Raw genomic sequence first — 21,875 nt, 5'->3', positions numbered from 1 at the left:
GAAGTAAGCTCTCGCTCACTAGAGGTCTTCAAGATGGACAACCATATGTTAGGAAGGCTCTGGATTCACGGAGTAGAGAGTTTGACTAGATGTCCTCGACGCACCCCTTCTAAACTCTTATCGTTCTGTTACTCTACTATTAAGCTTTTTAAAAAATACAGTTCACATAATTCCAAATGATTTTTTAAAAAATGCATTAAAACAATGATGGGATGAAACGCCAGTCGAATTTCGATGTCACGCATAACTATTTTAAAAACATGTATTTTTAATGTTGTATTTTAAATTGTTGCACTGCACCCTGGGACCTTAGGTTAAAAAGCAGGTTGTTATTAACGATTACCATTACATACAGCTAAGTAGACCTAGTTGCAAAAAATTGCTACGGAAGCAGTTCCCTCAATACTCTATCAATGCCACTCTTGGAATGTGTGTCCATTATTAGCTTCACTGGTATGCATGTGAATTATTACATGCAAATACAATTACATTTCTAGGAATTAGTGTTGTAGTTCCTGAATGCATCTTATGATCGGAATATAATACTAAAAGCCGTGTTTGCCAGGGGATAAATGCTGCACACAAGGTCCTAAGCAAAACGTGGCAACACCAGGACTCCTCATTTTGCCTGTGAGGTCATTTTTCTGGAGCCGTACGCAACTGCCCCACATGTGACATCAGGGAGAGCTGTGGCTGCAAAAAGCAGAATTAAACCCCCTGTACATCATCTGATGCACAGGGAGTTCATTCCCGCATTGTGCAGTACCTCTCCCTACCTGGTAGGCAATCTTTTCAAAGTTGGGTGGAGGTACTCACCTATCAATCACCTGGCATCAAATAATGGACCAATAGGTGTCTACTTGTCAAAGTTGGCCCCCCAGGACAGAGGGAGATAAAGATCTAGCTCATCAAGGCAGATCAAAAATTTCCCACACCTGACTTTTTTTTCTTTTTAACCTTTGATCAGGAGTTGGAACTAACATGTGGTGGGCCCAATTATGTCTACTTAATTAACACTTGTGGTATAGGTAAAGGTAAAGGACCCCTGGACGGTTAAGTCCAGTCAAAGGCGACTATGAGGTGCGGCGCTCATCTCGCTTTCTGGCCAAGGGAGCCGGTGTTTGTCCACAGACAGCTTTCCAGGTCATGTGACCAGCATGACATCTGCTTCTGGTGCAACGGAACATAGTGACAGAAACCAGAGCGCAAGGAAACACCATTTAGCTTCCTGCCACAGCAGTACCTATTTATCTACTTGCACTGGCATGCTTTCAAACTGCTAGGTTGGGAAGAGCCAGGACAGAGCAACGGGAGCTCACCCCGTCGCGGGGATTCGAACCGCCTACCTTCTGACTGGCAAGCCTAAGAGGTTCAGTGGTTTAGACCACAGCACCACCCACATCCCTTGTATCCCCTGTAGTAGCATGCAGTTGCTACAATTTTTTATAGGCTATTGCAATAAAATCAACATAGGTTTGTGATGGAATCCCAACACTCAACTGCAAAACATGGCCGCTTCCCGTTGAATATGAACGCCATAGGTGCCAGTCCACTTATAAAGCAATTTCTGTTCTCATTTATAAGCTGTCACAGCACACAAACGTGGACAACAGGACCACAATCTGAGGATGCTCCAATGAAATAAAATCTTAAAACGACATTTCAATAAAGGACTTTAGAAAGGTACACTTTTTTTACCTGCTATCTCATCCGTAATTCCAAATTCATCTTTTACAGAAGAATATTCCACCTCAGCCTGGTCATTGCTATTCATAGAGCTAAACCTTGACTGGCTAGGAGTTTCCTCAGCGACATCTGTGGGTTGCAAAAACGCCGTGTGAACATCCTGAATGTGAGCTTTAAGATCTTCGTAGGATGGCGCTCGAAAGTCACAGCCATCACACTGCAGCACCTCCATTGTCCTTATTGGTAAGTTTTACATCAGGAAAGCCTGAAAAAAGAAGAAGTAGAAGAAGCAAATTGTCAGAGACATCTTTTGTTCATAAATAAGAAGCATACAGTTTACTGATTTATTTTATTTTATTTTTTAAAGTTTCAGTAACAGAGTTTTAGTTATGAGCAAATATAAGGAAATGGTACCCCAAAAAGATGCATTTTTTACAAAAATGAACGAACAAAAACTAGCAGGAGATTATTTCCGGAATCTCAGAAGTGCTTCTAGAAACAATCAGATATGACTCAGATCTACTTTGTGCCTAGGGCTTGCCCAGTTGGCTTTTTCCCACCCACTTGATTGAACTCTTACCTGCTGCTAACATCTCTAACAATGAACAAGGAAGCATGTGGTGGAGACTCATAAACAATAAAATGCAGTGCAACTGTAGTTAGGGGGCAAAGGAGTTTTCTGACACTGCCCTAAAAGCTGAACACTATTTACTTATTGTGTTTTATCCCACACTTGCGCCATTTAGCTCAAGTCGGATACATGGTGTGCCTCATCCAGTACCTCCTTCTTTTAATCCTTCTCAATAAGGATTAAAAGAAGGTTAGAGACTAAGAGGACATGACTAGCCTAAGTAAGGCGAGTTGGGATCACTCAACACCATAGCCTAGATATCTGTATCGGGGCCAAATACTTTTAACTAGTGATCTCCCATTTTTTGCAACCTTTTTACTTTTAGTACTACAGGCCTGTGGCCTAGCTTGCCTGTCACGCCAAGCCAAACTTTGGTTATAGCACGAACACAAGAGGCTGCCAGGAGATTGTGTCAACTTGGTCAGTTTTCTTTCTGCACAATGCTGATCTAAGCAATGGCTTGGCTTAGCACGCAGTCCAAACCTCTCTCCAGATTAACTATGACCTGTAACCAGAGTTTGCCCTTGGTAGTATGTTCATGATTTCAGGAGTAAACTTTGGTCTTTCAAATTTGGTCTTTCACATTTCAGTTGTACTGATTCTTTAAAAATCTCAATAATAATAATCATAATAATAATAATTTATTTTGCTGAGTTTGCTGAGAGAATATAGCACCTAGTCCTTCTTCCGGGAAGTAAAATGAGTATCTCCACAGCATGAAAGGAAATAATTATTTTTCCCCAGTGTCTGCATTTCACTATATGAAGCAGTAAACCAGTACTACTCAGAGGTAAGGATGTCACTTCAGTAGATGACCTGCTAAATCTATTGTTTCTATAATTTGTGGGGGAGCTGCCAAACAGGTTGAAAATGAGCAGCTTCCTAAATTGTAGATAAAAGGTAGGCTTTTTTTAAAAAAAAAAGAAAATAATTTAAGAGGTAATTTCAGCCCTGCATGGCATGTACCTAGCAGCAACTATTATCTTAATCAATGGCTTTTTTGACAGTCTCCTCACATACTCCTACAGGTCACATTCAGGCAAGGAGCTCCAGAAGCCCAAGAGATCTAACAGCAGCCAAAATATGCCCTGATGGAAATTCCATTCTCTTATGGCAGGGAGATATAAAGTTACTTCTGCAGAACATTCAAATCCGCTTTGGACACAAGAGAGCACAAAAGGCACATCTCCCCTGGCAGGGCTTTCGAACGCTGTGATGTGTTGGGAACAACCCACCCCCCTTCTCCTTCCTTGAGCCGAAAGAATGAAGGTTGGTCGTTTCTCAGCTTAACAAAGTTAGCGGCGACCGAGATCCTCAACCTTTTATGTGCAAGCCCTGGACCCAAGACGGTTGTGAAAGAGGTTTGCTATCTGCTCTGGATCAAATTACAGCCGGGAGCAGCAGGGAGGCCCCACCCGACAAAGTCTCCCTCCTTCAGCACAGTCCATTAGACCTGAAAACAATTCCACCCCTCCTTTCTCTCTCCATGGTGCAAGCAGACAACTCTTGAATTCGGAATGCTCCAAAGGAAGGAGAAGATGGAAAGTCGCAGTAGACAAAAGCAGGGTGGGATTCAACCCCCAGTTTCCACTGCCCATGCTCCTGACCTCCTCCTCCCCACTCACCCCAGCCACCCAGTAAGAGCCCTTTCAGCCTGAGCCAAGCAAGCCACAGTTCTGCTGAATGTGTGTTTATCACACTTCCAAGAGATATGAGCTTCTGCGTCACTGAAGCTTTAAGACTCACTAAGCTGCCCTAGTCCTCTGAGCTTTAGGAGAGAGGGAGAGAGGGAATGTGTGTGTTTGTGTGCAGCCATTTTAGCTCAGACAAGTCATGTACTCAGAGAGAGAGAGAGATAGGCTCACAGCTTCTAGTCAGCTTGCAACATGGCTCCACATATCTCAGCCTCTTCTCCAGCGTGCAAGATCATTCCTCCACACCAACCAACCACCCTCCTTCCTCCCTCTCGTTCCCCAAGATGCTTTTGTTTTTGATTTTGGGGAGGGGACCAGCCTCTTCAGAGACGAGGAAGGACTTCTCTTCTTTTGGACTACACAGAGATGCCTGAAGACCACCGTGGCTTGTCATAGACACCAGCATCTCTCCCTGACACAGCCATGGGCAACAACAAGAATAAAGATCTCCAAGGACTCCTTTTGTCTTCCACACACACAAAAAACACACACAAAAAATAATTTTAAAAACCCACATCCCAGCAACGACGACAGGAAGGAAAAAGGGTTTTGGCCAAATTGTCCCACAGGCTTGAATGAAGGCGCAGAAGGGTGACCTTTTCCTGAGAGCGAGAGAAACAAATAAGGAAGGATGGAGAGAAAAGAGAGAGGGAGGGGACAGGAATGGAGAGGAAGAAAAAGGAGGGGAAGAGGCGGAGGGAGGGGAGAGCCCTTCAGAAAGCCTCGGCCTCTTGGGAGCCGTTCTCCTATGCACAGAAGACATACCATCTGACACGGGCTGCCAGATTCCAAAGTCTAATGACCTTTGTTAATCACCAGCCAAGCTGTCTGCCTCAGCAAGCCTTGCCAATAGGCACACCCTTCAACACAAAGGCTGGAGCTATTGCTTTTGGAGAGAGGTTCTCTGAAAGCTCCATTGTGCAGAAGAGGGGGAAACGGAGGGGAAAGAGAAAGGGCGGGGGCCAGCGGTTGGGATCTCCTCCTTTAAATACGGTTGAGGAACAACAGGGACAAAAGTGGCCTTCCTCTACTGTTCTCAGTTTGGAAAGTTCTCAGATGGGGCTTAGGAAACAACAGAAGGTGGAGGAATTTAAACATCTTCCTCCACAAGGTAAAAAACTCAGGTCTTTTGCATACTCTCCCAACATTTCGCCGATGACAATAGGGATGTGCTATTCCATCATCATCATCGTTTTCTTATTTATTCCCCGCCCACCTGACTTGGTTGCACCAGCCATCATATTATTATTTTTATGACAAAGTAATAATCATAAATAAGTAAGAATAAAAATGTGCACCTCACCACCGAAACCATTCCATTGCAACTATCCAACCTCCCAAAATAGCCACCATATATAAAAACATAATAAAACAGTAAGCAGTAAAAACAGAAACAAAAAATCCTTCCCAAAAAAACAGCCTTCAGATGTCTTCGAGTTGTTGTATAGTTCCTTATCTCCTTGGCTCGGGGATCGCATTAACTCCATAACCTCCAACATTTCTCTGATGAAAACAGGGACATCCTAAGAAAAAGTGGGACATTCCAGGATCCAATCAGAAACCGGGATGGCTTCTGTGAATCCAGGACTTGCACTGAGCAAGGAAAACAAGAGAGCTTTTTCATCCGTCAGCTCCTTGACGTTACCTTTCAAGGCCTGCCCATTCATAGACCAAATACCCCACTGATTTCTAGCAGAGCAGATTTTTACAAGCTGATCACCTAGTGCCAATGGGAGATATGCTTGGGAAACAGACCCCGGGGAAAATGAATGGAAGGTGCACAACAGCGCATGGGGGATCTTGAAAGCTGTGCTCTCTCACCACTCCCATTCATCTCAATGGCGCTTGTGGAGGACAAGTTCCTGAAGGACTTGGCCCACTGATGCTTTTTGCTTTGTTAAAAATGGGTTCAAACTTTTAACAAAGAAAAAGAATTACAAAGGCGAGTAAACTCATGGAAATTGAGGCAACAATTGTTGTCAGGTCCATAGGAGTGACCTTCAGTTTCATATATTCACCCAAACCAGAAGAATCTAAGAAAGAAGTTTTTTATTATTTGACGATTTCTCATCATGGCTCAAACATTTCAAGAGTGGGAGAAATCCCCCCCCCCCAAGACCTAACATGGTTTAAGCGATCAAGGAAATCCAACATACGATGTGTGTATTTCTTTGTCTATGGGAGATAAAGAGCAGAGGGACCCATCTGTCAGCCGAAGAATGGAGCTCATTTTCACTGCAGATGTTAATACGCTGTCAAGATGCACATGAAAGAGAGATATATGGAAACAATATCGGCATGTTTGTCCATAATGACAAAGGCAGCAGTTGCAACATTTTCATGGGGGCTATAGCCTGGACTATTCATACTCTGCAGAACAAAAAAACCCAAACCCAAACCCTCTACCAAGGTTACCCAATTTTTGACTTGCAATCAGAACAAAATAATGCAAATATAACTAAACTGCATGGAAGAGTTTGTTTTCTAAAAGTTATTCTAAAATCTCAGGTTTGCAACCATTTACCACGGAGAAAATATTCTGGGAGAATATTTGGTGTAAGTGCAAGGGATACAAAAGCTACCACTTACGTCCAGGGCACTGAAACCTCCATAACCAAAAGTCAGGCCCATCACATACCCTATTCTGAGCTTCCAAACCAGTTTTGTTGCAGCCTAAATCAAGAGAACCACAGAACTACTTCCATCTACTGGGGAGACGGGGGCGATGGGAAGAGTTAAACTTGTTTTTATTGAACAGAAGCCCTTCCTATGCCAGATGGCAAGCTTTCTTTTAAAAAAAACCACACAAAGCAGTTTCAAAAGCAGGTTGTGGTATAGCATTGGGTTGAGGGGTTCAAAGTGTGTCTGGGGGAAACTAAATTCCAATAGCCTAGCACAACCACAAAGGTAATTCTTTGCATCCTAGTCTTTTTTTTTTTTTAAGTAGATTGTGCATGCTAGCTAGCTACCTAGCTAGTGTGTGTGTGTGTGTGTGTGTACACACACACACACACACAGAGAGAGAGAGAGAGAGAGAGAGAGAGAGAGAGAGAGAGACCCCTGAAGTCTTTCAAGCTTCAAAGCACATCTCCTTATTAATTTAAAACAGTCCATATGCACACATGATTGCCCACACAGGTTACAAGGCTCCAGGTTCTTTATGGTGGAATAATCACTTCTTTAAAAATATTTTTTAAAAAAATCAAAAGAGTTCTTCTATATGCACCTTGGAGATTTCCAGAAGACTCGAGTCTCCAAATACATCTCAAAATCAACAGAAGAAGGTCAGAGTGGTGTCAGGGGGACAAATGTGATGCGGCGCGGGGATTGTGATCTCAATCAACCAATACATACTTGAGAAAAACAACCTAATAGAATATCAGCTAAATCATACATGACAGATGGCCATCCAGCCTCCAAGGAAGGAGAGTCCGTCACCTTTCAAGGAAGTCCTTTCCACCATCAAACAGCTCTTACTGTCAGAAATTTCTTCCTGACGTTTAGTCGGAATCTCCTCCTTGTCACTTGAATCTATTGGGTTCAGGTCCTAGCTTCCAGAGCAGGAGGAAACAAGCTTGCTCCATCTGCCATGTGACAGTCCTTGAGATATTTGAAGATGGCTATCATACCTCCTTCTCCGTCTCCTCTTTACCAGGCTAAACATACCCAACTCCCTCAACTCTTCTTCATAAGGCTTGGTTTCCACATGCTTTATCATCTTGGTCGCTCTCGTCTCCATGCACCAACTTGTCAATATCCTTCTTAAACTGTGGTGCCCAGAAATGGACACATCATTCCAGATGTGGTTTAACCAAGGAAGACTAGAGCAGGACGATTACTTCCCTTAATCAGGACACTATGCTTCTGTTGATGAAGCCTGTTAACATGACTCATGTTAAGCTTGTGGTCTACCAAGACCCCTAGATCCTTTTCTAAATATAGAACCTTACATTTGTCCCTACTGAAATTATTTTTATTAGTTTTGGCCCAATTCTCCAATCTGTTTAGGTCATCTTAGATCCTGATTCTGTTTTCTACGGCAGGCACGTCGAACAGGTAGATCGCGATCTACCGGTAGATCACTGGCTCCCGTCAAAGAAGCTCAACAACTTTGACCTGAACCCCCCAAAAGGCTTAGATCACTGCCAGTTTTTAACTCTGTGAGTAGATCTCAGTCTCTTGGTAGTTGGTCACCCCTGTTCTATGGCACTGGCTACTCCTCCCAGTTTGGTGTCATCTGCAAATTCCTTCATCCAAGTCTTGTATAAAGATATTGAAAAACAACGGGCCCAGGACAGAACCTTGCAGTACCCCACTTATCACTTTTTTCCAGGATGGCGAGGAACAGTTAGTGAACATTCTTTGGGTTCAGTAAGTCAACCAGCTACAAATCTGCCTAACGGTTACCTCGTCCAGCCCACATTTTACCAGTTTCTCCACAAGAGTATCATGAGGGGCTTTGTCAAAAGCATTACTGAAATCCAGATATACTATGACCACAACATTCCCCTGATCCACCCAGCTTGTAGCTCTATCAAAAAAAGAAATGGGATTCATCTGGCATGACTGGGACTTAGTAATCACAACATCCTTTTCCAAGTGCTCACAGGCCAACTATTTAATTATCTGTTCTAGGACCTTTCCTGGTACAGAAGGCCTTAGCACTGGTCTAATCTGCTGTCTGTGCTGGAAAGAGGTTCGTCTACCAGAAATGTGATTCAAGAGCCAACTAATTATAGACCCTACAAAACTTTTAAGAGATAGAATCGCAAGTACCAATAGCAACACCATAGGGCATGAATTTTTTTTCCTGCCACAGAAATATTAGTTTAGAACCAAGAAATTCAAGAAACACCAGTATTCACAACCAAAGAACCTTCTGCTCCAATTGTAAGTGGAGTGTTTTACTTAACCAGCTTCTGTGTCTCTAGGACAAGTTTGCTGGAGTTTAAAATACCACTCCATTATTTTTAAAAACTGTCAAAATTTGTATCACTCATGTTAAGTCTAGCACAGATATAACAGTAGCTTGAAAGCCACCATTTGCCAATCAGAAGCCTGGCATGGAACACATGCTCTCTCCTTCTTCCTTATCTAGCCAACATTGTCACCCGACACATACACCAACGTGACCAAGCTGTCTTACACTGATGCTCTGCAAACCTATGTCCATCCAAAAGCTTCAAATTCTGGTTCACAAGAGAGCAATGGTTAGCACCGATCATAAAGATAGGTGTGCATGCAATTCTAAACCGGCTAAGGCCAAGGAATGGGTTGCTTCAAATCTGTGGGTTTGCAGCAAAAGCAGCATTTGCAATTCCACTGAGTCTCCAGTGTAAATCTCATCGCACATGTATAGCAGCAGTACTTCTTCCTCCTTCCCTTTGGGCAATTCTTAATCTGCTCAGGGTACACTTTCGGAAAGCGAGAAGATATTTAAGAGGAGATGGAACTTATTCTGACTCCCAGCATATTTACTACAACAGGGATGGAAAATGGCCCTTTGTAGTATTGCTGAGGCGAGAGGGAGGAAGCTGGTGGCAGGATGTGGCTAGTGGAGATAGAAAAGCGGCAAGAGTTGGTGTGGTGACCCGAGAGCCTGAGAGAAGGCTTAGTGTGCCTGGGCCATCTGCCTCTGAGAGTTCTGATGTGGTGATGGACCAGCAGCGAGGGAGGAAGTGGACAGATGCTGAGCCTGTTAAAAGCAGCTTACGAACACAGAAGAAAATACCAAGCTACAATTTGTGGCTTCACAGGACTGGGCTGAAGTTTCCAAATATATAAACAGGTTCATACATCTTGCTACAACAAAAAAAGAAGAAGAAGATAGGCAGTAGATATATTTGCATACATCACACCCCAGTGACTTCTCTGGCGATAGCAGATGCAAACTTAGCAATCGCCACATTAATACACTCTTAATTTGACTCTGTGAAGCCAAGTGATGTATTCAAGCAGGGAGGTCACTGCAATGTTAAGAAGAGATTTTGTGCAACTGGTCAGCTTGCAAAACCCGTCAGCCTTTAAAAGGAAATTCTAAACCGTGCTATCAGAGAACAATTTTTTTTTTTTTTTATGGGGGGTAGTCAACAGAGGGAAGACCTTGGATTCTTAGAAAAGATCGGGATGTCTTCCCCCTGAAATTCCCAAATCCAAGCACACACAAAATGGCAAATAAGACATGCCTATCAACAGAACTGTTCCCAGCTGCAACCTTGCTGCAAACTTTATATAACGCAACATAAGCAATCACTGCCAGTTTGTACGATGCCAGAACACGAAGTTTATTTGTGTAGAATGGTGTAGAAATGGAGATCTACTCACTAGGGCTGGGTGATAATCTGGTTTTCAACACTGTGATACATCACCAGCTAAACATATACTGATGCATCACAATGTCTGAAATGAGGGTGGGGCTATGCAGAGGCTATGGCTGGCTTCACGGTTTTTCCCACATTGTGGTTTTTGCATAGCACACACACAATGATTTACGATATATTGCCAGGTCAAAAATTATGAAACCGGTATCATGATATAGACTTCATACCGGTTTTGGGTGATATATTGCCCAGCCCTAGCAGTAGTATTATTGCTGCCCTAGACTCCTTCATAAGGAAAAGTGGAATGTAAACTAAATGAATAAACAAATACATACCATATTTTTCTGTGTATAAGATGCCCCCATGTATAAGATGACCCCTATTTCTTTAGCCCAAAATTAAGAAATAAATTTATTTATATATTTAACTACAACATTCCGTGCATAAGACGACCCCCAATTTTAAACTTAAAAAATGGGTGAAAATATAGTCTTATACACTGAAAAATACAGTACATGCATGAAAAAATAAGATTATTATTGTCAAAGCATTTTCACAATCAGACATTTTGCATGCTATTAGAATTAGGATCAGTTTATCTGTTTGACTAACAACGGCAACTGTCAGATTTGCTATGTGAACATCAACAACAATAGTTACATACTGTGTTAAAGAACGCAATCTGTTCCGAGCAACTTATTACTGTAAAAAGAAAAAAAGAAAGGAGCCGGCTAATATTCTTGGCAATTTGCCAGACATCAAGTACAAAGTATGAGACAATGCTAGCCAAATGCACATGGCAGAATATGTGCAGCCCCCATTGCCCATTGGGAAAGTCTAGCTTGCTGAATCAGGAGCAGGAAGTAGCATGGGATGTGAGAGAAAGACGGGGTTTCAGGCCCAGTTCTATGGCTTAACCAAGCCTGTGGGTCCTCAACTCAGGAATGCCATCAAATCTCACTCCCGTTTGCCATTTGTGGAACCCTTGCTGCAAGCTGGATGTGCAAGCTCTCAACCTCATCTATTTACACAGCTGTTTATGGCAATTCTTTTGTATTAATGCCAAGCGAACAGGTGGAAACCATGCTTTATTGTAAGCTGTATCCTATGAAGTTATGGCTGGGGAAAACATTTCCTTTATCACTTTTACATCTAGGCAGTTTGATGGTCAACTGCACTTTTAAACGCATTCTTCCACGAGAACTGCACATTCTAAACATTCGTGTTTTGAAAACCATTTATCATCTAATTTATTCCGATTACTATTCCAAATTATATTTGCTATATCTCTATCTCTATACACACATACACACACACACACACACACACACACACGGCCCCCTCTGGCCTATACGACAAACAAACAAGTTTCTTATGCTGTGTTGTATTTTCTACTCAGATTTGCTCTTGAAAAAAGCATTATTTGGGCAAATAAGTAAAAAGGCAGGTGCGCACACACACACGCACTGCCCTGTCTCTGAAGTCAATTGAAACAAACCAGCAAGCCAGCATCAGAAAATTCAAACCCCAAAAGAAAACACCATGTATATACAGTGAGCTTCTCTATTCTGCATGTCTGAATGACAGGGAGTGAATAGGAAACATGGAAAGCTGAAAGTCAGACCACTCTAACACTGACTGTGGCTCTGTCCCAGCCCTTACTTGGAGTTGCCAAGAACTGAACTTGTGGCCTTTGGCATCCAAACATGATGCTCTATCACTGAGCTACGGCCGTTCCTCCATAATTCAAAGTACAGTAGTGCCCCGCAAGACGAACGCCTCGCAAGACGGAAAACTCGCTAGACGAAAGAGTTTTCCGTTTTGGAGGTGCTTCGCAAAACGAATTTCCTATGGGCTTGCTTTGCAAGACGAAAATGTCTTGCGAGTTCCTGCGGGTTTTTTTCCTCCCCCCCCCCTTTTTCTAAGCCGCTTATCCGCTAAGCCGCTAAAAGCCGCTAAAACGCTAATAGCGCTAATCTGCTAAGCCGTCAATGGGCTTGCTTCGCAAGACGAAAAAACCGCTAGACGAAGAGACTCGCGGAACGGATTCTTTTCGTCTTGCGAGGCAGCACTGTACTTGTGCAACTGTCTACCCAAAATGACATTTAGGGAGGATGGAAGGTGGGATACTGCTTCCTCTCTGCTGTTTTTCGGACCACTACTTTTTACGGGTCAGCAGCACCAATATGTGCTGCTCCCACTTGGTGTCCTCCTAGTGGTGCAGCAATAAAACTGCTAGCACATTTGCAAAGATAAGCAGGGTTTGGTATGGTTTCAAATTGGATGGGGGAACCACATATTGAGATGGAGGGCTGGAATAGACTACCCTCGGGGCATCTTCCAATTCTTCAATTCTGTGATTCTATGAAACATGTTGACTGATTTGCATCATTCATGCGAATGGCATTTTACCGATGAGCTGTCAAGAAAGTAGGTCCCTGCCCAAGTCAATCGAGATCTGCATTGCTACATGGTCTACAAAGGATGGGGAAGGTGACAAGGAGACCAAATGAGGTCTCTTTCAGTTGCACACGCTTAGCCTAGATCTGGGGTCAGCAACCTTTTTCGGACGGTGGGCCAGTCCACCATCCCTCAGACCATGTGGTGGGCCGAACTATATTTTTTGTTTGGGGAGGGGGGAATGAATGGATTCCTATGCCCCACAAATAACCCAGAGATGCATTTTAAATAAAAGGACACATTCTACTCATGTAAAAACACCAGGCAGGCCCCACAAATAACCCAGAGATGCATTTTAAATACAGTGGTACCTCGGGTTACAGATGCTTCAGGTTAGACGCTTCAGGTTACAAACTCCGCTAACCCAGAAATAGTACTTCGGGTTAAGAACTTTGCTTCAGGATGAGAACAGAAATTGCACGGCAGCAGTGGGAGGCCCCATTAGCTAAAGTGGTACCTCAGGTTAAGAACAGTTTCATGTTAATAACGGACCTCCAGAATGAATTAAGTTCTTAACCCAAGGTACCACTGTAAAAGGACACATTCTACTCATGTAAAAGCATGCTGATTCCCAGACCATCCGCAGGCCGGACTGAGAAGGCGATTGGGCCGCATCTGGCCCACGGGTCTTAGGTTGCCAACCCCTGGCCTAGATCAGCGAGAGAGAACCATTTTCAAAGAAAACTCTGTGTGGTGCATGTGTTTAAAGATAGTTACACTTCTTGTGGTTCGGTGTTGGTGAGAAACACAATGCTGTACAATGACTAAAACTGCCTGCTATGGTTCTTCGCATCACTCCTTTGAAATAGTCATTAAGAAACTTAGCTGTGAACAGGAAATCCAGAGATCAAAGCCCAGTAGACGGACACAGATAAGCCACTCTCTCAGGCCTCAGTACCCCGGTCCCACCCAGCAGGTTTAATATATCTCAATATGAATTACTAAAATTTGAATTGTTTTAGACACACACTTATTTGCTCCTGCACCCAACTTTGTCAGATGAGGGTCAAGTAGTCTCAGTAGCGGGGAGTTCCTATGGTTCATCAGCTATGGCCATTCCTGCATCACGATGGCCTTTCTATACTTCTGCATAGTCTGCTACCCTCCCTTTTCAGTAACTGTAATGCACTCTACAAACCTAGACAGCATCTTAAAATGCAGAGACATCACCTTGCCAACAAAGGTCCGTATAGTTAAAGCTATGGTTTTCCCAGTAGTGATGTATGGAAGTGAGAGCTGGACCATAAAGAAGGCTGATCGCCAAAGAATTGATGCTTTTGAATTATGGTGCTGGAGGAGACTCTTGAGAGTCCCATGGACTGCAAGAAGATCAAGCCTATCTATTCTTAAGGATTCGAACCGCCGACCTTCTGATTGGCAAGTCCTAAGCTCTGTGGTTTAACCCACAGCGCCACACTACTGCTGCATAAAACAGCTACCTTGCAGAATCTGCACTGGCTGCTTATATGGGGCCAGTTTGAGGTGCTAACTTTAAAATATAAAGCCCTTAATGATTTGGGACCTAGGTATCTTGTAAGAGCACCCCTCCCCATATCAACAACCAGGGCCTTGAGATTTGGGGTAGAAGTGGGGAAGGCTGTTTGTGATTCTGCTGATGGGTATAGCTCATCACATGGGGAGGCAAAGCAGGGCCTTCTCTGTAGTGGTACCTCACCTGTGGAACTCTGTGCCCTTAAAGGTGTGGATGGATTCAACAGTTTTGGGAGGCCATGTTTAGATTATTTTCTGCCTTAGTCGCTTTCTGCATTAGTTTCATTGCTGTCTGACTGTGTTCTATTCATTTTACTGACATTGTCTTGCTTCTTATATGTGCACTACTCTGGAATAACTTGTAACAGAAAGTGGTGTGCAGAAGTCTTATATAAATAAACCTCTATATAAATAGATCTCTACAATGCTGCATATTGTATTCCGTGTCCCCAGTCATGGCCAGTGCCAGGGGGACAGGAAATCCCTCCCATCCCCCAGAATTACTTCCTCTCTGTTTTCATAGCTAAGTTTCTTCACAGCAAAACTACTGTAAGCTTCTACAGAGAAGTATATTTGTTCAACGGTGGGAAATCATGTCTTCGAATACATATCCTTAAAAATAATGCAGGCAATGAAAAGTTAAGCCTTGAAGGGTAGGGACCCAACATAATTGATTTTTAAGATGTTACTGTATTGAGGACAAGTAAAAAGTATAAAATGTGCTGGTCATAAAACACTCAATACACACCAAGCTCACTTGTCCATCACATCAGTGAATCGCCATCACCAAGATAGGAGTTACACACAAAAAAGTCCCTTTGACCATAACCTGATAACCTGATGTTGGTGACATTATTATAATTGTTATGAAACATAAAAATGAGAAAAGAATTAAATGAAACCACTCTTAGTGCATGCTGCTTTCCATAAACGAAGCTGCAATAAAATATATGTGCTTAGCTAAGAGTAAGTACTATCGAACTCAATGGAACCTACTTCTGAGTAGGTATACATAGGATTGCACATTTTAAATATATCCAAAGAGCTGACCTAACTATATCTTGGCATCTCTTTCCCAAATCAGAAATGGCATCCCTGCAGTCTATCATAGACCCCAGTGGACGACCAGGATACTCTCAGTCGAAGACCATCATATCCATAATGTACATATTGTAATACAAACTTTAAAGGGGAGAGTTTGTTTCCATTTGACAGAAGGTGGGTAGGGGGATAAATATCATCTGGGAAGTTAAGTACCCCAGCCCAGTACTTAAAACTGCAGTCCTATGCACACATACCTGATAACAAACCCTGTTAAACATAGTAGAATTTGCTTCTGGGAATTTAAAAACTCGTATGCTGCATGTGTGCAATCCAACTCATGCTCAACTGAGAGTAAGATCCACTGAAGGCTTATTTCTGATTAAGCGTCCTTAGGACTGACCCAAATCGAAGGTACTATAAGAGGTAGAAATCATTAGGCGAATGAAGTCTGCAGAAACCACTATGTCAGCAGTTTCTAACTGTTCTGAACCAAGCTTCCCATTGGCCACATCCAATGCAGAATAGATGTCATCTAGATTTAGACAACTTCTATTTTTAAAACATTGATAAAACTGGTTGGCAGCAGTGGCTGAAATACCCCGAAAAACACTCCTCAACCTGTTCTTTAAAGCCAGGCTTTAAAATACGTTGATTATTTTGGGAATGGTCCCTAGTTCAGATGTATTTTTGGTCTGGCAACTTAAGATGTTCTATTCCTTCCTTTCCCTCCAGCCTTTGGTACTATCTTTAAAACACTCTTGCACAAACATGATCGGATCCTGTATACCGAAAGAATATGCAGCCAGGGGGAGGACAAAGGAAGGCCTAGAGGAGTGTGCTTGCATTCTGCAATGTGGGAAACCCAGTCACGGGCAGGAGAAATGCTTCTCAAATCAAATTACTCTGCTCTCTCTTCATATATAGACTTGCAAACAACTGCTTGCCTGTGCGGAGTTTCCAGGCAGAGTGCTTGTCGTTTGTCAAATAGTTTGGAATTCGCTTGTTTGTTTGAAACAAACGCTTGGGCCTGAGATTCTAGAGTTGTAATGTTTGTCACAGACACTTCATGACGCCATATGAGAAAGGACTGGGACTACCTGCCTCTACAGGTAACCTTATGGCTGCAAGAGTAACCAGGAAGTTGAGGTTGAATAACAATAATAGATCTATTGGGAGCTGGATTCCATGCCCAAGAAGGTAGATTGAAATCAGCTGCACTGGAAGGAATACAGACTTTTATCTGATTGAGCTGTATGACTTAATTAGATTTCTTTTCAACTCAATACAATAATCCTAGACTTCTATGCTCAGCAGTAATTAGGAACCGGTTTTTGCATTAAAGGCTCTTGGAAGTACCACGCCGCTTGGACGAGAAAGAGGAGTCTAGCCCAGCTAATATTTCTTTAAATATAGCTATGGTTATACTTACAAGCCCATTTATGATGCACAATTGTGACATGCAATACATGCAACCCAGGCTTCTAAAGAGTATTGTGCTTGCAGAGTACAGTAATATATTCAAATATCACAATCAGGTATGGCTTTCTCCCCTAAAGTTTTGGCGAAGGGCAGAAGCAGTCTAAATATATCCGACCAGTCTATATATATCCGATCTGCCAGCAACATCTACTTTCATACAATTTCTTGTTGAAGATAACCATTTGCCTTTAGGCAGTGGCATTATACTCATATTCCCAGAATTTAGTTCAAGATGGCCTTTGAGTGTTGTTCCCATGTGAACATTCACCACCGTATAAAGGTAAAGGGACCCCTGACCATTAGGTCCAGTCGTGGCCGACTCTGGGGTTGCGGCGCTCATCTTGCTTTATTAGCCAAGGGAGCCGGCGTACAGCTTCCGGGTCATGTGGCCAGCATGACTAAGCCGCTTCTGGCGAACCAGAGCAGCGCACGGAAACACCGTTTACCTTCCCGCTGGAGCGATACCTATTTATCTACTTGCACTTTGACGTGCTTTCGAACTGCTAGGTTGGCAGGAGCAGGGACCGAGCAACGGGAGGTCACCCCATCGTGGGGATTCGAACTGCCGACCTTCTGATTGGCAAGTCCTAGGCTCTGTGGTTTAAGCCACAGCGCCACCCGCGTCCCCTCACTACTGTATAATGGCACATAAATAACTTTTGTGTCTGAATGAGCCGTTGTAGCTATAGAGTCCCACTTGGTGCGCTCTGAAACATCTACATGATCTGGGCTGGGATGAAATCAGTTTGCACAACAGCTTCCATGGATGCCAATTTGTTTCTGGTGCCAGGTTTCACTGCCACCTATATGGATTGGGCCCAATAACTTTTCTCTTCTTCTGAGATCCTTCTCTCTATTCTCCCATGATATGCAAGACAGAGCCTTTTTGGTTGTGTTGCCCAGAATGTAGAAAACAAAACCCCCTCCCTAGCCTGGTATTACCTGCGTTTAAGTGAGCTTTGAAAACTCTTTAAGTGGGGTATTTTTAAAGCTGGGATTTGCAGCAAAACATAGCAAATAAAAATACTTATGAAACTTAAAAGTGCACGTTCAGACTTTGGGTAACTCTACAATGGAAAACATTCTGTCTGTCACCATGAAGGCTAGAACATATTTTCCCCCAAATGACTAAAATAATAAAAATCTGAGAAGTAGCAACAGGATGTACAAAAATACCTTGAGACCTATATGTGGTTTAGCATATGCCAAATGTTGCTCAATACTTAAGCAGGGAGGGAATCTCTAGATGGTGACATGTTGTCCCTGTCGCTGAACACTTCCAGTTTCTTCCCCCACTCCCAGTTATTAATAAGCTCAGCCACACTGAGATGCCATCAAGCAATCGAAGTAGCTATATCCTCAATTATCCAGTCATCCTTCTGCGGTTTATTATCCTAAAGGAAAATTCTGTGTCAACAACCAAGCCAGGACAAAACTGGAAAAGCATCTCCAATAGTTTCAGCAGTTGCCATCAGTGCCAACTTTTAAATACCTGCTGAAAACTTTTTCTTTGCCAGGCCTATACAGGCCATTAAGTATACAACAGATAGTTGATCTCTGATTTTTTAAATAAATAAATGGCTTTCCATTGTATGGGTTTATTTATGACTGTTGTAAACGGCTCTGACATTTTTAATGGAAACCTGTATGCAAATACTGTTATTAATAAATCAGTAAATGGTGCATAAACCCTAGAGGTCAACATTTCACACTTCCCCCGTCAATAGCCTGTTACCCCAAAATCTGATCTACACTGCAGGGTAATGATTATTTAGACCAGGCACGTCCAACTTCCAAGAGCCAAAATTGTTGAGCTTTTTTGGGGGGAGAGAGCCAGTATTGACCAGGATCAATCAAAGACACCCCGAGATCAACCAGTAGATTGCGGGTGGCGCTGTGCGTTAAACCACAGAGCCTAGGACTTGCCGATCAGAAGGTCGGCGGTTCCAATCCCTGCAATGGGGTGAGCTCCCGTTGCTCAGTCCCTGCTCCTGCCAACCTAGCAGTTTGGATTGCCGAAAATTGCTCACCCACCTGACCTACACTGCCACTCACATGCACGTCCCAAAAATCAAACTTGCGCCTGCCCCCTCGCTGGCAGAAGCCGCCAATAACCCACCAAATTGCCGCAGCAACAGCAAATCAACACCAGCCCTTGCCACAGCCACCAATAGCACGCCCAATAACCACTGACAAGCTCCAGGTCGCGGCAACAACCAATCAATCCCATGTCCCCCCAATGTTACTATCCATGTATAAGACGACCCCCCCCCTTTTTTCAAAGAAAAAAGCCTCGTCTTATACACCGTAAAGTACGGTATGTTTGCAACAGGAGCAGGAAACCTGATTTTTAAAAAGAAATGGTACTAAAATAAGTAATTTGGTATAATTTGTAAAAAAAAATGGAAAACTAATAGAAATAATTTGAAAAATAGCTTAAAGCTTTGACCAAAATGGCATCACTTAGAGGGCGGGGGAAAAGAACTGTCATATTCTCCACCTGGTAGGCTGAGACCCTACCTGTCCGCGGATTGTCTCGCCAGAGTGGTGCATGCTAGTTATCTCCCGCTTGGACTAATGCAATGCGCTCTACGTGGGGCTACCTTTGAAGGTGACTCGGAAACTACAACTAATCCAGAATGCGGCAGCTAGACTGGTGACTGGGGGTGGCTGCCGAGACCACATAACACTGAAAGACCTACATTGGCTCCCAGTACGTTTCTGAGCACAATTCAAAGTGCTGGTGTTGACCTTTAAAGCCCTAAACGGCCTCGGCCCAGTATACCTGAAGGAACGTCTCCACCCCCATTGTTCTGCCCGGACACTGAGGGTCCAGCGCCGAGGGCCTTCTGGCGGTTCCCTCATTGCGAGAAGCAAAGCTACAGGGAACCAGGCAGAGGGCCTTCTCGGTAGTGGCGCCCGCCCTGTGGAACGCCCTCCCATCAGATGTCAAAGTGATAAACAACTACCTGACATTCAGAAGACATCTTAAGGCAGCCCTGTTCAGGGAAGTTTTTAATGTGTGATATTTTAGTGTATTTTGGGTTTCTATGCAAGCCGCCCAGAGTGGCTGGGGAAACCCAGCCAGATGGGCGGGGTAGAAATAATAAATTATCATCATCATCATCATCATCATCTTCTGTCTTCATTTTTAAGATCATAGCTGTTGTTGTTGATGTTGATGTTGTTTACAACGGTGCACAACTTCTCTCTGGCACGCATGAGAATAAGAATAAGCTCACTTTCGCCTGATCTATTTGGAATGTGGAATGCTACAGCAGGCAGCCTTGGCTAATTACAGTCCATGTTAAATAGTTAAGATATGGTAAATGCAATTCTAATGTGGTAATCCTATGCAAACTTTCGTCTGAAGTGGGTCCCTGAGAACTCAGTGGCAGTATAATCGTACACAGAATCAGGCTTCAAACGAGTCTAGGTCTAAAGTGTAAAAAAGGGATGTGCTTATTTGTGCCGTTTGATTTAATTAGGTTTTTTTTATCATTTAAAGTCGTACTGCGCTATGTATTTTTCATAGCCCGTCAACTGCTCAGTAATAAGGGTAGTATACAAATAAACACAATATTCCCTAATAATAATGTTTGTTGCCTTCATGTATTAAACCCAAACCTGCTGGAGAGCACAATTACTTTATTAGAACCGAAACTGAAGCCTTTAGCAAAGGGGTGGGGGGGAAGTAAATATGCAGTTGGATACCTTGTGCTTGAAAATTTCCAATCCACAGCTGTGCTTAATAGCAAATTAGAATAGCAGATGCTAATAAATTTCCAAACAGCTCATTAATTATTGTAGCCACCTTGGGCCATCACCAGATCCACAATTTGGCCATATGTTTTGCGGGGGGGGGGGGGTGCGGGCTTTACACAGCGCAAACAGAAGAAGAAATCAAAGGAAAGGAAATCTAAGAGAATATGGTCTTTTCAGCGCGCCGCGTGGATGATAATATAACAGCGTGGAGGTTGGGATGAACCGCTTGTATATACAAACTGGTGGGAGATGGAAAGACACTTGCGAATAAGTAAGTCAGCTGAGGAACACAGTTTTCCGTTTTCCTTTTGAAATAAGGAATGCACACAGGGATGAATCTAGAATGTATTTTTGGAATGTTTATACACATATATACAACACACACAGGCACATAACGTTTCGCCATCAGTTACCCTGAGAGAGGGAAATGTCAGAAGAAACCATCTGAAGACCAAATACAGAAAGAGAATGCCTATGATAAATTGCATTAATCAGTCGCTTCAAGCAGCCCAGGAAGAAAGCCCACGGAAGAAAAAGTGGTGCTACAACAGAAACACAAACGAAAACCATTCAAAAAGTTGCTTTTATGGAACAGACACGTCTGACCGTTAAAAAGTCAACTGCTGGGACAATACTTTTTGCTCAATGAAAAGCTGCTTCCTGCGCTTCTTGGAACTGTTTGGCTTCCACTGAACACATGGGGTACCTTGTTTTCCCTTACAATGACCTTGTGAAGTGGGTTAGACTGGGGTCTTCAACTGGTGGGTCATGGTGCGATCAGGTGGATCGCACCAGAAGCAAAACCACCACTCACATATATGTTAAAAGGTTAAGAAATGGATCCCCAAATGCATGCTGGGGTTAAAAGTGGGTCGTGGGTCTGAAAAGGTCGAATATACTTGGGTTAGACATTGACAGCAATTGCTCAGTAGAGCTGGGTGATATCTGGTTTTCAACATCGTGATATATCACCAGTTAAACATAACGATATACTGATATATCACAGTGTCTGAAATAAGGATGGAGCCATGTAGAGGCATTGGCCCGGCTTCACGGCTGAGCTGACAGTTAACAGAGGTGGCAGAAATCGAGAGAAGCATTGGATGGCTTCACAGTTTTCCCCAATTGTGATTTTTGCATAGTACGCATGCATGAAGACACATCATGATTCGCACTATACTACCAGGTCAAAAATTATGAAACTGATGTCACAATATGGACTTCAGACCACTTTTGGACGATACAACAATATATTGCCCAGCCCTGTTACTCAGTGAGCTTCCAGAAAAAGAGACAAGCCTGAAT

General features: G+C 43.1%; 1 protein-coding gene across 5 annotated transcripts in view; it reads right to left on the bottom strand.

The window, feature by feature from the left end:
• Positions 1-21,875, bottom strand: part of ZNF462 (zinc finger protein 462) — a 150,230-nt gene that overhangs the window by 75,720 nt on the left and 52,635 nt on the right. For all 5 annotated transcript variants that reach the window (XM_079959043.1, XM_079959041.1, XM_079959039.1 and 2 more), the window contains exon 2: positions 1,699-1,951. In XM_079959043.1, coding sequence (XP_079815169.1) covers positions 1,699-1,918 — 220 coding nt within the window. In that variant the 5' untranslated portion in view covers positions 1,919-1,951. The remainder of the gene's footprint in view (positions 1-1,698; positions 1,952-21,875) is intronic.

Source organism: Podarcis cretensis (assembly GCF_951804945.1).
Source record: "Podarcis cretensis genome assembly, chromosome: 17".
NCBI lineage: Eukaryota > Metazoa > Chordata > Lepidosauria > Squamata > Lacertidae > Podarcis > Podarcis cretensis.
This window is presented reverse-complemented; position numbering and strand designations above follow the sequence as displayed.